The 16,413-nt window shown below is 35.2% G+C and overlaps 1 protein-coding gene across 20 annotated transcripts in view; it reads right to left on the bottom strand.

Annotated features, from left to right (window-relative positions):
* Positions 1-16,413, bottom strand: part of CDK8 (cyclin dependent kinase 8) — a 124,951-nt gene that overhangs the window by 34,964 nt on the left and 73,574 nt on the right. For 16 of the 20 annotated variants that reach the window (XM_008537023.2, XM_008537024.2, XM_008537025.2 and 13 more), the window contains one exon: positions 14,250-14,390. In XM_008537023.2, the coding sequence (XP_008535245.1) occupies positions 14,250-14,390 (141 nt within the window). Of the gene's footprint in view, positions 1-14,249; positions 14,391-15,055; positions 15,127-16,413 lie in introns of all 20 variants that reach the window. The other 4 variants (XM_070578661.1, XM_070578664.1, XM_070578667.1 and 1 more) reach the window with 1 other exon arrangement.

The following is a 16,413-nucleotide window of genomic DNA, read 5'->3' as shown; positions in this document are numbered from 1 at the left end:
AATTACCATATGATCCAGCTATCCCACTACTGGGTATCTATCCAAAGAGCTGGAAATCAGCAATTCCAAAAGTCCCATGCACCCCAATGTTCATTGCAGCATTATTTATAATAGCCAAGACGTGGAAGCAACCTAAGTGCCCATCAACAGGTGACTGGATAAAGACGATGTGGTATATATACACAATGGAATACTACTCAGCCATAAAAAAGAGCAAAAGTGTCCCATTTGCAACAACATGGATGGACCTTGAGGGAATTATGTTAAGTGAAATAAGCCAGATAGAGAAGGACAATCTCTGTATGACTCCACTCATATGAGGAATTTAAAAATGCAGACAAAGAGAACAGATTAGTGACTACCAGGGGAAGGGTGGTGTGGGGGGTGGGCACAAAGGGTGAAGGGGTGCACCTACAACACGACTGACAAACAATAATGTACAACTGAAATTTCACAAGATTGTAACTTATCATTAACTCAATAAAAAGTTTTAAAAATTAACCAAAAAAAAAATAAATAAATAAGGCTCAAAAAAGTCAGGGATGCCATCAGCTATTAGTTGTGTGACCTTAACCTCCATTTCCTCATTTGTAAAATATGGATAAAAATGATGACAGCCTAATCTTGTTGCAAAGATTAAATGTGACTAATGCACATACAAGGCTTAACATGATGCTTGGTATATAAAAAGTCCTAAATATATTATAATGATAATTATAATGGCAGCTAACACTATAATCTGTTAACAGTGATTCACCACTGCACTGATTCCTAAGAAAGAACTTCCTGGGGTGGGGGGTACCTAGGCATGTTTGTCAATGCCTGCAAGATGATTTCTCTATACCACTCTATGAAATGCTAGTCCTAATTGCTTTTGATCATCTTCTAGCTTTTAGTCATTTATGGCTTCTTTGTTTTGCTAAGGAAGATTAGCCCTGAGCTAACATCCATTGCCAATCTTCCTCTTTTTTCGCTTGAAGAAGATTAGTCCTGAGGTAACATCTATGCCAATTTTCCTCTATTTCATATGTGGGACACCACCACAGCATGGCTGGTGAGTGGAGCAGGTCTGCGCCCAGGATCCGAACATTCGAACCTGCGCCACTGAAGTGGAGCACATGTAACTTTAACCACTCAGCCACAGGGCCGGGCCCACATTTATGCTTTTTATAGATTAAAAACTGTTTATTATTACTAACAGCTTTTAAAAAATTAAAGTAATAAAAATACACATTCTTGGGGCTGGCCCCGTGGCCGAGTGGTTAAATTCGTGCGCTCCGCTGCAGGCGGCCCAGTGTTTCGTTGGTTCGAATCCTGGGCGCGGACATGGCACTGCTCATCAAACCACGCTGAGGCAGTGTCCCACATGCCACAACTAGAAGGACCCACAACGAAGAATATACAACTATGTACCGGGGGGCTTTGGGGAGAAAAAGGAAAAAATCTTTAAAAAAAAAATACACATTCTTGTATAAAATTAAAATACAGAAAAGTATGATCAAAGTGAAATTTACCTGAAATCTTACCTCACAGAGTTAAGACATTACAAACATTTCAGTGGACATAATTCCAAATTTCTCTAAATCTATATTATTTACATCTAATATAAATATCTTATAAGGCTCTTTTGATTCTTATATTTGTTCACTCAATAGAGGACAAATAATAAATGCATAGTACTATTGCATTTATCCTGTTTTATTTAGCCTCCCCTATCAGAGTTATTTAGGATATTTCTGGATCAGAACATTGTTAAACAGTGGTGACAGAAGGTTAGAATGACAGTGATTGTTGACTTGGTATATATACTTTTCATGCTTGGAGGTTTCCTTCTTTTCTTGCTTTTATTAAGAATTTCAATCAGAAATGAATATTAAATTTTGTCAAATATTGAATTTCGCAAAGTTTTACATTTACAATCATTTAGATAACCATAGTGTTATTCTCTTAGCACTGTTAATATGGTGAATTCTGTTAATAGGTTTACAAATACTGAATCAGCCTCACATTCTTGAAATGAGCTTTACTTACTTAGAGCATAGTATTCTTTTAATGTCCCCCTGGATCCTATTTGCTAAGACTTTATGAAGATATATGCATAAATATTTATATGTGACACTGGTCCACAGCTGTATGCATTATCTTTACCAGGTTTGTCTCAGTGTTATGCTTCCTTCTTATAAAATTATTACAGAAACTTACTTTCTTTTGCACTACTCTACAACAGTTTATATAGTATAGGATTATCTGTTACTTGAGGGTTGAATCACTGCTGAACCACTTGCATTTGTTACATTTTTTAGAGGTAGCCCTGTGATAAATGTCTTTATGTAGTTACAGGTCTACTTAGTTTTCTACCTCTTCTAGAGCCAATTATAGTAATTTATTATTTATTTTAAAATGCTTATTTAATCCAGGGTTTTGTAATTCTACAGAATAGTTCAATTACCTCTAAAGAAATTTAAATGGTAGTCAAAAATCATCCATCCCCACTTCAATGCACCAGAATCAGAGTTTTACAGATGACTTACGAACTTTTAAGAGTAATTTCTGTATTATACAAGCTATTCCTGGGACTAAAAGCATATTCTGAAGCTAATATAATCATGATAACAAAGCAGAACAAAGACAGTACACAAAAATATTACTGATCAATCTCACTTGTGAATATAGATGGAATAAAATACCAGCAAAGGGAATCCAATAGTGACAGAAAACAAATCAAGAGTAAGTAGGCTTGCTCCCTCCCACTAACACAAGAATGGTTCAACAGTAAAAACAAAATAAAATCTTATAAATGCAAGTTACCACATTAACAGATTAAAGGAAACAGCCATATGACCATTTCAAAAGACGAGAAGAACCATTTAATAAAATCCATTCTTGATTTAGAAACAAATGACTTGATCAGATATAGAAGGGAACACCTTTAACCCGACGAAAGGTATTCACTAGAAGCCCAGAAGAAACATCATACATAATGTTGAAACTTAAGAATTCTCATTAAGCACAGAAAAAACAGTGAACTCAATTATTTGCCACTGCACTAGTAAATAGGTCCTAGCCATTTACCATTACCAAATGACAGAGAAAATGCATTTCATAGATTTCACTTTTTACTATCTTTTAAAAATTTTAATATTTCTGCAATTGGGTTATGTCTTCTCATCTCTGTGGTGTGACAGTCAAACTGGCAGCATGCTTTCCTTCTTAGTGGCACATCAATGCTGCAGCTTTCAGTTTTCCAGTGTTTGCATACGATAATGTGGTAGGTTTAGCACAGATTTTGAGTGTACTGGTCTCACAGGTGGGAAGCTATTGAGGAATTTTAGGTAGGGGAATGATGTGATGTGATTTACTTCTTAGAGGGATCATTCTGATTGCTGTGTAGGTATCAGACCATATAAACACAGGGCTACAAGTAGGGAAGATCACTTGGGAGTTTTTGCAGTAATCCAGGTGCTCTGGATTAGAAGAGTAATGATAGAAATGATAAGTAAAGCCATAAGGCAATAAATGGAGTCCAAAAAATTAGTAAGACAGAACACTAGCCACTACAAAGAGATCCTGAACAGTGACAGTATTATCTGCTGCCAAGAATTACTACACCATGGAGGGAATGGGAATGGTCACTTCTAAGATGCCTTCCAACTTTATGGTCTATTAGACTATGAAATTAGGGAAAACAAAAAATGGTCTTGATTTCAAATGGTACATGGTGTTTATATAAACAGATTTTTAAACTAATGAGTTAAAAAAAATTAGCAGTCAGGGGCTGGCCTAGTGGCATAGAAGTTACATTCTTGCACTCGCTTCCGTGGCCCGGGGTTCGCTGGTTCAGATCCCAGGCGCAGACCCACGTACCACTCATCAAGCCATGCTGTGGCAGCAGCCCACATACAAAACAGAGGAAGACTGGCACAGATGTTAATCAGGGACAATCTTCCTCAATCAGAAAAAAACAAAAAGCAAGCAGTCTATTGTTTACCTTTTAGATTTGTTAAATAGGCATCTTAGACTGTACTGACTGAACTGCAAGCCTATCTGTGGAAAGACTGGATTAAGGCAGCTGAAACTAATCTTAGAAATCCAGGTATCTATTTTAGAACAGTTAGGAATCTTCAGATTATATATCTACTCAGAGTATTATATCTATAGCAGGATATAAATCTAAGGCAAATTATATATAAATTAAATAATAAAAAGACATACAATAAAGTGATACTGTAAAAAGGAAAAGAAAAATCCAGCTGTGCTGAGGGTAGGAGACTTTAATAAAGAAATATGTTTTCAAGAGTTAATTCAATAACTATTGCTGATTTAATATGGAAATTACTTGTTGTTTGTACTCGAGGAAACTTTCAGTTTTACTAAATCTACAAAACAAATTCCTAGATTGTTGATTAGAACAACAATTACAAACATTTACACAAAATCTTGAACTTTTATGTTGAACTGACTTTAAAATATGGCTAGCTGCTTGTGCTTATTTCTGTAGGAAGAGTTACTTTTACCCTCTTATTTGATCATTTCTTATTTGCTTGTATCCAGTGAGGAGATATGGTTGTCAAACTGAGAAAGACTTAATAAAAGATATATGTGGCCTGAGCACCAGCGACTTAAAACAGGTTTAGATAACCACTTTAGCTGAGATAAGAAGAAAACCTAATCTAAACTATTCTATCTTTAAAGGTTAAATTACCTTGGCAAATCTTCAGAAATCTAGAAAATTATATAATCCTCTAAGTCCTGACTCTATTACTAGAAAGTTAGACTGGAATATTAATTTTTATATGCTTTTTCAGAGTATAATTCAGAGAACAATTAAACCATTTTAGGAAAAAACATTTCTGGGTATTCTGACTACAGACAGTGTATTTCTCTTTTGCTAATGTAAATATCTAAGGGCCAAAAGAAAAAGAGTGGGAGTTCACCATTAACAGATTAAATAAGATAATAGTTTATATCAGATGCAGGCAGAGACCTAGTGAATCTTAGCTCCAATAATATGATTCAGATGTCCTTTAAACAAAACCTTCCCAAATCTGTCCTGTTTTTGGAAACACACTACTCTGGATAACAGTAAATTTTGTTGATAAAAATGGGAATAGTTATGTAAATTACATAATGATGTATATCACATCAACTAGGTTAAAAAGAAAAGAGATATATCTGACTTAAAACTCAGATAATTCTCTACTTCTAGTCAATATTCAGGATCACTCAAAATATTATCTTAAACTCTATTTTAAAAAAAAAAGTGAGATTATTTAGGATATCCTAAAATTCAGGATAACTGTTCTAGACTGGTGAGAAATCTGACTAAAAAGATTCTAGCACTGCGCTGATAAAGTGTCTGAGAAGACTCACTCAGAATCTAAGGAAAAGGAGTCTAGAAGCAATATGCAAACCAAATAATGTACTATTTTTATTATTGACTTGTAATCTGCCCATATAAATACATATGATATTTGCAGTTGTGCCATTTAGTAAAATTAAGTGGGCTTTTTCCTTATTTACAAATAATAGAATGCAGTCCATTATATATGCTCAATATTAATATCAAAATTAAGTAAATACAGCATTTATGAAGAAATCAAATGAACTGCTTACAAATAATCAAATCCTTTCAAGAAGGAAAACTGCCCAATTGGTCTTTTAAGTAAACATAATTTAGAATAAGCTCAATATTCATAATGTTAACTAAAATTAATGTCAACCTCATTTAAATTTGCTTTAATCAGTTGTTATCAATAAAACTCATGTTTTATCCTCAAGTCAAATTTTATGGAATGCAATCTTATATGTTTTGACTAGCTACACAATTAAACAAACAAAATTAGAGTAAATCCTTGGAGTTTCCAATAAATGAAGCAAATCTCAAGTAATAAACAATGATTAAACCTGAAAATACACAGCATTTTTCTTCCAAAAAGCTCTGTTTTAAGGAAACATGCTTAGTATGTTCCCAACACCCATTTCAGGGACGCTAAAGCACAGCGAAGGGAAAACAGAACAGAGGCCGAGAATGCATGCTCCTTTCTCCCAACTGTTCATTATTTTGTCGCTCTGCCTATTTACACATATTGATAAGCTCAGGGTCCTTTCTGCTTGGTGTTTTGTTTCCTAAAGAATTTAACGGCCTTCTTTTTAGACAGAAAGAAAGTGCATGTGTGGCTTTTTTTTTCTGATATCATCCTTTACTAACATAAAATAAAACAAACTAAGCTACACTGAATATTATGTATGAACGTGAATAAACATTTTCCTCATTTTTCTGGTCCAGATGAAACACTTTTTTCTGATTATAACAATAATATATGTTAAATGCAAACTATTCAGACATTTTAGAAAGGTATTAAACGGAGAAAGAGAAACTTGCCTAAAATTTCCAACCCATATATAAACCCTGCTTAGAAAACTATATTCCTTAAAGGGCTGCTGCTATCCAAAATGATTTTATTATCAACGTCAAGAAGTGTTTGCCTAATATATAAAAGTACTTATAATTTAGGACTAAGCATTTTCTTGAAATTTGATTTTTTCCTTGATGTCCTCTTTTTCTAACCATGTCAAATATCTTTTGGGAAACAGTTCAGAGCAGTGGCTTTCAAACCTTTTTGAACACAACCCACAGGAAGAAAATCATTTCTTATTACATGACCATATTCACATAGAAACATATATAACTCAGACAAAAGTTTCATGAAACAATAATTGCCCTTAATACATATGATGTTCTCTGATATTTTCTCTACTCTACGCTATTCCATTTAAAGCATAAATAAATAAAAAGGCTGTTGTGTTGTGTGATTTCCTGACTCACTTATGGCTCACAACCTGCAACTTTAAAATCACTGTCCTAGAAGAAATTTCCCTAAATTCAGTGGTTGGTCCAGCTTTGTTACAGTTCTCCAAGTAACAAGAATCAAGTCATTTAACCTCTTTGCCTCTCAGTTCTTACACTTACTCGTGAGAGAGTTCAGCAGACAATAAGAGAATGTCACAAACAAACCATATAGTCATGAGCAAACATTACTATTAGTAAGCAAAACTAATAAACCAGGAAATCTTTCACTCAAATAAAAAGAAATCAGATTCAAAATACCGCAATAATTCATCATGCTCCCATCAATAAATAATAAGATACCTGATACAGTAGGCCCTATAAAATTGAGTTTGAGTCAATAGCTCACTCTGAGATTTTGATCTTTCTTAATGGTTGCTAGGAAACCAAAGCATCCTTCACCAAGGACGGCTGAAGCCCCACCAACTGATTCCAAGTTACCCAGTATAGTTAAAATAAACCGCAGGGTAGTAGCACTATCAGATTTTTTTTTTTAAATAAGTCAATTGAAGCTTTGAAATAGCTCCAGCATCTTTTAACTATGTGTATGCAGTGGCCCCCAGGGCTACTTCAGAACGTGTACTACTCACAGTAGCACATCTCCACTGGGATACTGCCAAAGAAAATCTCTGTAGAGATTCATTTTTCAGGAAATTTTATTGTGGCATAAACTATTTTGAATTGGTTTAGGGCAGGAGTGACCAACTAGCAGAAAGTTGCTATACTCCAAAATACTCCAAATTTCTTATAGAGATTTGTAATTCAGCTTGAATGAAAAAAAAAAAAAACTATGATGAAAAGCCATAGTATATCTCACTTAATATTACACTCCACTTAGTGCAACAGGATGAAAACACAAACCTATGTGCCTGGTAGTTCCAAGTTAACTACCACTATGATAAAACTATTAAGGTATGAACTAAAATGAAATTTGGGATATCAGAGTTTTCAAAAAGTGGAACACATTAGTGACCATATCAGCAGCTGATATATACCTAACAAAAATTAATGACAAATAGGCCAGTCATATTAACTACTACTCTACTTTCTATTAAGTTCCTTAGGAAATATGTCAAAAGCTCAAGTCTTTAACACTTAAGACTCTGCTTTAAGTGTAAACCATTTCTGTGGTCTGTCTCATATGGCTGTACGAATATTTTCAACAAAAAACATGAAATTCAGCCAACACTGAGTGCACTAGAAAATTAAAAATGAACAACTACTAGCTAGAAGTAAAAGTATTTACATTGTCATTAGCAATGAACTGGTCAGTTAAATGTAGTACAAAAGTGAAATACGAGAGTTGCAAGTTCTGAATAGCTGGTAGGTTTAGGAGAAGGCAGGTAATGCCCCTTATCTACAATTAAAGAATAACTCACACAGAAGGGACTTTCAGATGTTTTTGGAAAAAAGTGAGGGACGTAAACGAACTATGATGGAGATTTTCTAACCTTAAGATTAAAGAAAAAAATGGGAAAAAGAAATGATATGAAGACAACATCAGAACAGACAGGCAAAGGGTCAGGAAATAGGTTTCACTGGGTGGAACAAAAATACTGGGAAGAGGAAGACTGTGGTAAAAGAGATCAAGAGATCAATATCACTAGTTGAATGGTCTTTGAACTGACAAGTAAAAGCTGAGTTCTTTTAGGTAGAAAGAGGGAGGCTGCTGAAAGAACTTAACATGTAGTATGAACATAAAGTTTTTCTGCACTGTCCCATGGTAGTAAATCATAGCAGAGATAAGAGGTAGTAAAAAGAAGAAATGCAACAGAGTATTTATGTGTCTGTAGACACGGAGAAGCATCAGGTAATATCAGAAAAAAACTATCGAGAATAACCTTGGAAGCCACTTTGTTTCTGTTTCAAATGAGCTGGTTCATTCACTCAACAAATTTAAGCAATATTGTATAAACATATGGTGTATTTTGCATTGGGCGGGATACAAATACATCTTAAGCCACACTCTTTGTCCTCAGGAGCTTATAATCAAACAGAGAACATATTATTCAAACTGGTAAGTGCCCCATGAGTAGTTCAAAGCACCTCCTACAGGATTTTAGACATAAATTCCCACTTCCAGCTAGGGTGACTGGGGAGGGCTTTATTGATGTGGTAGCAGGAGCAGAGCTTTAAAGGATGAATAGAATTTCAAAAACTGGAGATGAAGAGAGGAGGGGATTCAAGAAGGCGGGGCAACTTCTGAGTTGGCTGGAAATAAGTACTACAAGGAACAAGACGAAAGATAAAAAGAAGATTGGAGCATGATTGTAGCGTGAGTCTTCAATTCACAAACACTACATGCACATATATTTGACAGTCTTTTTCAAAATTCTAATAGATCACAGAATTTTTCCTAATAAAAGAAAAATTAACCGAGTTGGAAGTTTACTTCACAAAGTACAGGAGAAAACCATTCCTAAATTGAGAAGGGTTTTATAAAAAGTAATCAGATGTAGAGAGAGACCAGACAGAGAGTGAACTGGCTGGATGTCCTCCAAATGGTCACAACAGAGGTGCTGGTAGTGAAAACTTCTCATGCCCTTGCCAATGTGCTTTAACTTAATCCAGGAGGACAGCTTTTTCAGAGAAAAGAGTTCAGACACGTTTGCCAAATCAAACCTTGGCTTCTACACAGAAAGTATCAAGTATGATTTTGGTGCTTCATGTCTTTCTGTTTACCTGGGATCAGAAAAATCACCAAACTCAATCCAACCAGGCTATGAGACTCAAATCTTTCCTTATTTTGTCACTTAAACATATCTTTATTTGACATTTCCATTAATATTCCATACTTAGTTTCTCTTTATAGTACCAGGTAAAAACTGTTAATAGTCCTTAACCCAACACTCCTATTTTATATAAGCAGATAACTGGGGAGGAAAAAACCCTCTCAAATAACTTGTGCCACATTACTTCAGCTTGTGCCTCTGTTTACTCATTTGTACAGGATGATTATTTTATTTGTCAACTTGGCTGGGCCACAGTGTCCAGATATTTGGTCACACATTATTGTTGATATTTCTGTGAAAGTGTTTTTGGATGAGACTCACATTTAATGGGTGAACTCTGAGGAAAGCAGATTACCCTCGATAACGTAGGTCTGCCTCATCCAGCTAGTTGAAGGCCTTAATAAAACAAAGGCTGATCTCCACAAGCAAGAAGGAATTCTGCCAGCAGGCGCCTTTGGACTCGATTCCAACTCCTCCCCTGGGTCTCCAGCCTGCTGGTCTAACCTGCAGATTTTAGACTTACCAACGCTCCACAACAGCCTGAGGAATTCCTTAAAATAAATCTCACTCTCTCTATATATACACATTCTGTTTCTCTGGAGAACCATGACCAATATGGATAGTAATCCCAGAACCAGGACTATTGATGGTTACTCAAACTATTTTCATTTCCCAAGGAGAGAAGGAGAATAAAATAAGAAAGGGGAAGAGGTAGTCGAAGGAAAGAACAAAGCTAACCTAAAAGGTATACCTTTGTTTTCATTTATCTTCACTTACAGCAAACAGATTGACCGTACCAACAGATTAAGCAAACCAACTTAAACATACATATTTCAATGTTCTAAAACTAAAAAGCTTGGTTTGGATTCATAAATTATCTCACAAAAATAAATATTGTATGTGTTTCCTTTCTGGCCCATTTTTCTTAAAACATCTTTTTTTTTTTTTTTTTTTTAACCATCGAGTTGATTCTGACTCCTAGTGACCCTGTGTACAGCAGAGTGGAACCCTGCCCAGTCTTTTGCACCAGCCTCTCACCTTCCGGCGCTACATCAGACAATGCTCCACTGCTATTCACAGGGTTTTTATGGCTAATCTTTTTGGAAGCGGGTAGCCAGATTCCTAGTCTGACTTCCTAGTCTGACTAGTCTGGAGGCTCTGCTGAAACCTGTCCACCATGGGTGATCCTGCTGGTATCTGAAATGCTGGTGGCATAGTTTCAGCATCATGGCAACACATAGCTGCCACGGTATGACAACCAACAGACAGGTGGTATGGTTCCCTGACCAGGAAACAAAGCTGGGCCGCAGCGGTGAGTGCTGAATCTTAACCACTGGACCACCGGGGCTGGCCAAAAACCCATCCATATATATGCATTTATTACCGCCTTGAGCCCAACAAGGGTTCCAGAATTGTTAAATCTCTATTTCCCACCAAGGATGACAGACTCCAGTTACCAATCTGCTACTATGTGGTGATTACTAGTGACAAAATTAATCTTTATTTATTAAATAGGATTATTAACTGTTAAAGATCAACTACACTTATCAAACAAAGAACTTAACTCTCCCATCTCAAACCAGTATTTCTATTAACAATATAGCCAACTTTATTAAACAAAAGTTTCAGTAACATTCTGGGGTACTATTAAAATGGTGTTTTTAGGGAATCTGTATCAATAATCCACCTTAGTATTAAGTTTCTTGTGGCAAATCAGCAACTCAACCAATTGGTCAAATTTATAACATTAAAAATTTTGTGGGGGCTGGCCCTGTAACCAAGTGGTTAAGTTCACCCACTTCACTTCAGTGGCCCAGGGTTTCACTGGTTCACATCCTGGGCGCAGACCTACACACTGCTCATCAGGCCATGCTGAGGCAGCATCCCACATGCCACAACTAAAAGGACCCACAACTAAAATATACAACTATGTGCTGGGGGGATTTGGGGAGAAAAAGCAGAAGAAAAAAAAGATTGGCAACAGTTGTTAGCTCAGGTGCCAATCTTTAAAAAAAAAAAAGCTTGCAGATCTGCTAAGGTCAGTATCACTACATTTCATCTAAACCTGACTGAAAAGGAGCAAAGACGATAATTAACTACTAACTATATCCGTTCTTATAGAGTAAATATTTCATCTACAAAAAAAATACTTGAGAAAGGGTTAAAGTCATGTTACACAGCTCCTGAAGAATGTTCTTCAGAGTAAATACTTTATTTCTACATATATTAATATCTTATATAGCTATAGTTGAAAGATTATATAACATCAAAACTCCAAAATTTAATTTTCAGTTGGCAGAAAGGTGGGCACATTTTTTAAAAACTATGATAACAAATCTTTCCTTTAGGAACTGAAGGATAATTCAGGAGGTAGGCACTTGAACCAGTAAGATCCAGATTAGGGACAGAGGTTATCATTTTAATGACACAATGGCTCAGCGGGCCTCTGTGTGCCTGTGATGCACAGAAGGGTTGGATGTTCAGAAAGAGCACTAAGAAGCCACGCACAGACAATACAGGAAATCTCACTTCAAACAGGAAAATCAAAGGATGCAGAAGTAGACAAATGATGTATTACAGCCTGGAAATATTCTGGAATAAACAGATAGCAGTGGCACACCAAGAAGGGCAGAGGACTGAGAGTGGTTTGCCTCAGTGAAGAGGAATATTTTATCACTGATTTTGTTCAGAATTGCTAGCATGTGGTAACAACAAAAAGTAACCACTTTCAGTCTATTTCATTATTATCTTTAAATCATCTACAGACAGTGCATCCCTTTGTTGCCTGCACCTAGGGGGGCACTCTGCCACTGCCCACCCCCGCCCCCTTGGTACACCACTGACAGACGGAGACATCTAAAATGCCCCGTTCTACACTATCCCTGTGTAAAAGACTACTTGTTTAAACTACATCACTAGAAAGAGCTTTCCCAAAAGAGGGAGGAAAGAAATCAGACTTCATAATTATTTTCTCTACTGTACTTAAAACTACCCTAAGTGGTTTAAGTATATTATATATGAACATAAAAATTTAAACACTGGCTTAAAAATCAGTTTGTATTCATCTAATATACATATTTTAATAATAAAAAAAAATTTACAATAAAAAGAAAATGCAGCATTATCTTAGCATAATTAACTCTATGGGGAAAAATGCCCTTTAGCCATAGATTTTATTCTTTTAGAGATCATAAAAAAGGTCAGAGCTCAAAAGTAGTAATAGTTTTTCCCTAAGTTGTCTCCGCCCGTAAAGCTGAAATTTATTTTCAGCTTCATAAAGAGCCAAAGGCTTTGTCTTATTTCTGTTCTTTAAATCCATTGTGTGTAAATAAAATATTCTAATTCTATTAAAAGTAAGGTTTGCATAAGGAAAAAAGTTCTTTCAACCAAATTTCTAATGTATTATTGGTCCTAGTCTAAATGCTTTCTAGGTGTGAGAAGTGGAGATAAAATAACTACCATTAAACGTATTTCAAGATTTACTGAAGACAGATAAAAGAACTAGCAACTATGACACCAGACTACCTGATTTGAATGCACTAAACGCAGAGAGGCTTGGGAAGAATATCTGCACAAGGGGCAGATCGGCTCCTCCTCAAAGTCTACAGGGTTTTGACCTATGTGCACACGTGCTTAGAGACCAAACCATCACTTCCAGCATTGTGTTTATAATTACTTGAAATGAAGGTGCTGTTATAAACCTTCAAACAGTCTCTACCTTTACAAAGAAGAGAACAACAGAAGCACAGTGTAATTATGCAATAAGGGAAATGTGAGGTTTAAATAATTTAAATCTATAAAGATTTAACGAACAACACACAATTTAATGAACACTTTAATGCTAGATGGGTAAAAAAAAAGGGCAAAAACTATTCTGCCATGTAAAATAACAACAAGAAAGCCAATTTCTGAAGTTTCTAAATTCTTAAAAATTTAATGTGCCTTAACATGGCAAGGTTTCTCAATAATGTACTCAATTATGATTAGTAAAGGCTTATTGGCCAAAGACTGCTACTATACAGTAGGGTTTAAAATAGAAGCAGATACTGGTCCGGGCCCCTGGCTGAGTGGTTAAGTTCCCGCACTCCACTGTGGCGGCCCAGGGTGTCGCCGGTTCGGATCCTGGGTGTGGACATGGCACCGCTTGTCAGGCCATGCTGAGGCAGTGTCCCACATGCCACAACTAGAAGGACCCACAACTAAAAATACATAACAATGTACGAAGGGGCTTTGGGAGACAAAGGAAAAATAAAATCTTCAAAAAAAAAAAAAGTAGATTGAATTAACATCTCCTCTTCCAATATGTAACTAAGTATGAAGTAAGCTTCAAAAGTTTTTTTTTACAAGATATTCATAAATAGATCAATTTCTAGAGTTTGCCTGGCATCTAATAATCAATGTAAAGCAAGGAAATGCTTTATTTACAGACTTCAAAGGAAACAAAAGCTTAGGAAAACTAATGTGCCCTCTTTCACCTGTTCAGTAAACACCAGCTGGTGTGCGTCAGAGAAGCAGGATGCGTTCCTCGGAAAGCTCAAGGCTAGGCTGTTTTGAGACTGTTCCCTCCATAAGGTTTGCAGGCCTATACAGCACTGATATTTAGACACAACTAGAAAACCACAACCAGAAATGCATCTTTCTAGCTTAAACCTAACTACATATCAACTTACCAGATCCCTGTGCAACACCCAGTTAGCATGCAGGTAGTGAATCCCATCCAGGATCTGATACAAAAGTGACTTCACCATCCCCCGAGGTAACTGAACTGGCTTCTTGTTTGCTTTAGAAGCTCTGTGAAACTTGATTATATGCTGAAAGAAAGAAAAGTATCACCAGAAGCTTAAAAAAGAAAAGAGGGAAGGAAAATTTGACATATAATATTTTCTTAACTGGAAAAGAAACACTCAGGGATTGCCAAAGATAATGAAAATAATTTCACGTTCTGCTGCAGAACATTAAAATTTCCTAAGAACTGGAGCTAAAATTTAATTTCCTAAGCATATGATGGTAACTCAGAAAATTAATTATTACAAGAGAGGAGTAGAAAATAATGTGTTTCATTTTTAAAGTATAATTAAAAATTACTTTCAGAGTATACTTGACCCCTGTTTATCTGGTGGAAATTTTCAAGAACAGAATCTTATTTATTCTGTTGTGATTAAATTGGAAAAAAACCCAGAACAAATTTGGAGATACTTCTGGCTGGCTAACAGCATAGATGTGATACCTATTTATGATATATAAGTTACAAAGAAAGCAAATGGGGAAATATTTCAATAAAATACACACAAGCACAAAGAAATAACATGTTAATGACCAGTTCACACTGGAAAAACTTAGAAATATGAAAGATTTACATGAGAAAAAAACAGCCTTGTACCATCTATCAAAGTTTTTTAGGTATAGTGTTAGTGGCCATTCAGTAAAACACAATACCACTTTATAAATAGAAAAATCACTTTATAAATAAATGTACCTCAACAGAAACAAGATCCAATGTTTCAAACTCTCTTGACAGGTTTCTTCATTTTAATTAAAGCACTCAAACTGCAAGAAAATCTAGAAGTCAGCTGCAGTCAACTCTGCTGTGTGCACAACTACGCATAAGACTGGCACCTAATATGCACAAGAGCAGACTCCTGACCAATATTTGCGAGGGAATATTAAGCGTACTCTTGAAATTAGTAAAGATAATTAAAACAAGAATGAGACATTTAACATTATAGGTTAACATTTTTACTTCCTATTTTCTTATTATATAGAGAGTAGAACATGGATAAAGAATAATCAATGATTAATGAGTTAAGGAGTTTTACTTTCCAAAGAAAAAATACACAGCTAAGGCAAGCTGCTAGGAAAGTAAAGTGTATCAGTCAGAGCATAAGTAGTACAATTAATCTATATTTTATTAGCAGCATTGCATCATTTTAATTTTCTTCTCACTTTTCAAAATATTTAAGAACAGGCAAACAAAACAGAGCTAAAACAACTCTTAATAATCTAGAATGTTTTGTTACCTATCATAAGAAATGATGTGACAATCAAGTCTGTTCACCTTAAGAAGAGCCAGTGGCTCTCAGAGTTTAATAAAAATAGATTAAAATACATCATTTTCTGATTTTGGTTAAAACCTGCCAGCGTAAGAATGAAAGGAACAAATATGTAGGGGAGGTAAGAGAATCAATCAATGACATATACATTTCTTTAATTAACATTTTCATCAGGGTATTACAAGTTATTTTTTTAACAATATTTTATAACTACAAAAAACTACAGTTGTAGAATTTCTTACCTCCATTTTTATTCCAGGGCTATCAAACAAATATTTGGTATGCATACCATAAAATTTCACCAAAACCTAAGTAATTTTTCAAAATGACTCTTTTTACTGCAACTGTTTTGTCACCTTCTGCTGCCTTACTCCAGCTAATTCATTTCAATATTCCAAATGAAGTAAGAAAATAAAATGCATAAAGCAGTAGCTTTCAGTAAATTGAATTATCATTTGGTTTTGATTAAAATGAACACTGAAAGTACTTATTTGCTTAAATGAGCATTAATAAGATGATGATAAACTCAGTGACGACTATCTATACACATCTGGCAACATCACATGTAAAATTTGTGAAACTATAATTATTATGTCTATATGTAAAATTAAATATTACATATCAGCCTGCTAAAAATCATATTGAATATAATATTATCTCCTATGTGGAACTATATTTTATTACAAATTATGTTTATAAGTTAGCTTGGAAAATTTCTCATCAATGTGCATTGTATGATTTCAAGTTAGGCTTGAGTATGATGAGCATTCAATTCAATATTGGC

Source organism: Equus przewalskii, chromosome 16 (genome assembly GCF_037783145.1).
Source record: "Equus przewalskii isolate Varuska chromosome 16, EquPr2, whole genome shotgun sequence".
NCBI classification, from domain to species: Eukaryota; Metazoa; Chordata; class Mammalia; order Perissodactyla; family Equidae; genus Equus; species Equus przewalskii.
This window is presented reverse-complemented; position numbering and strand designations above follow the sequence as displayed.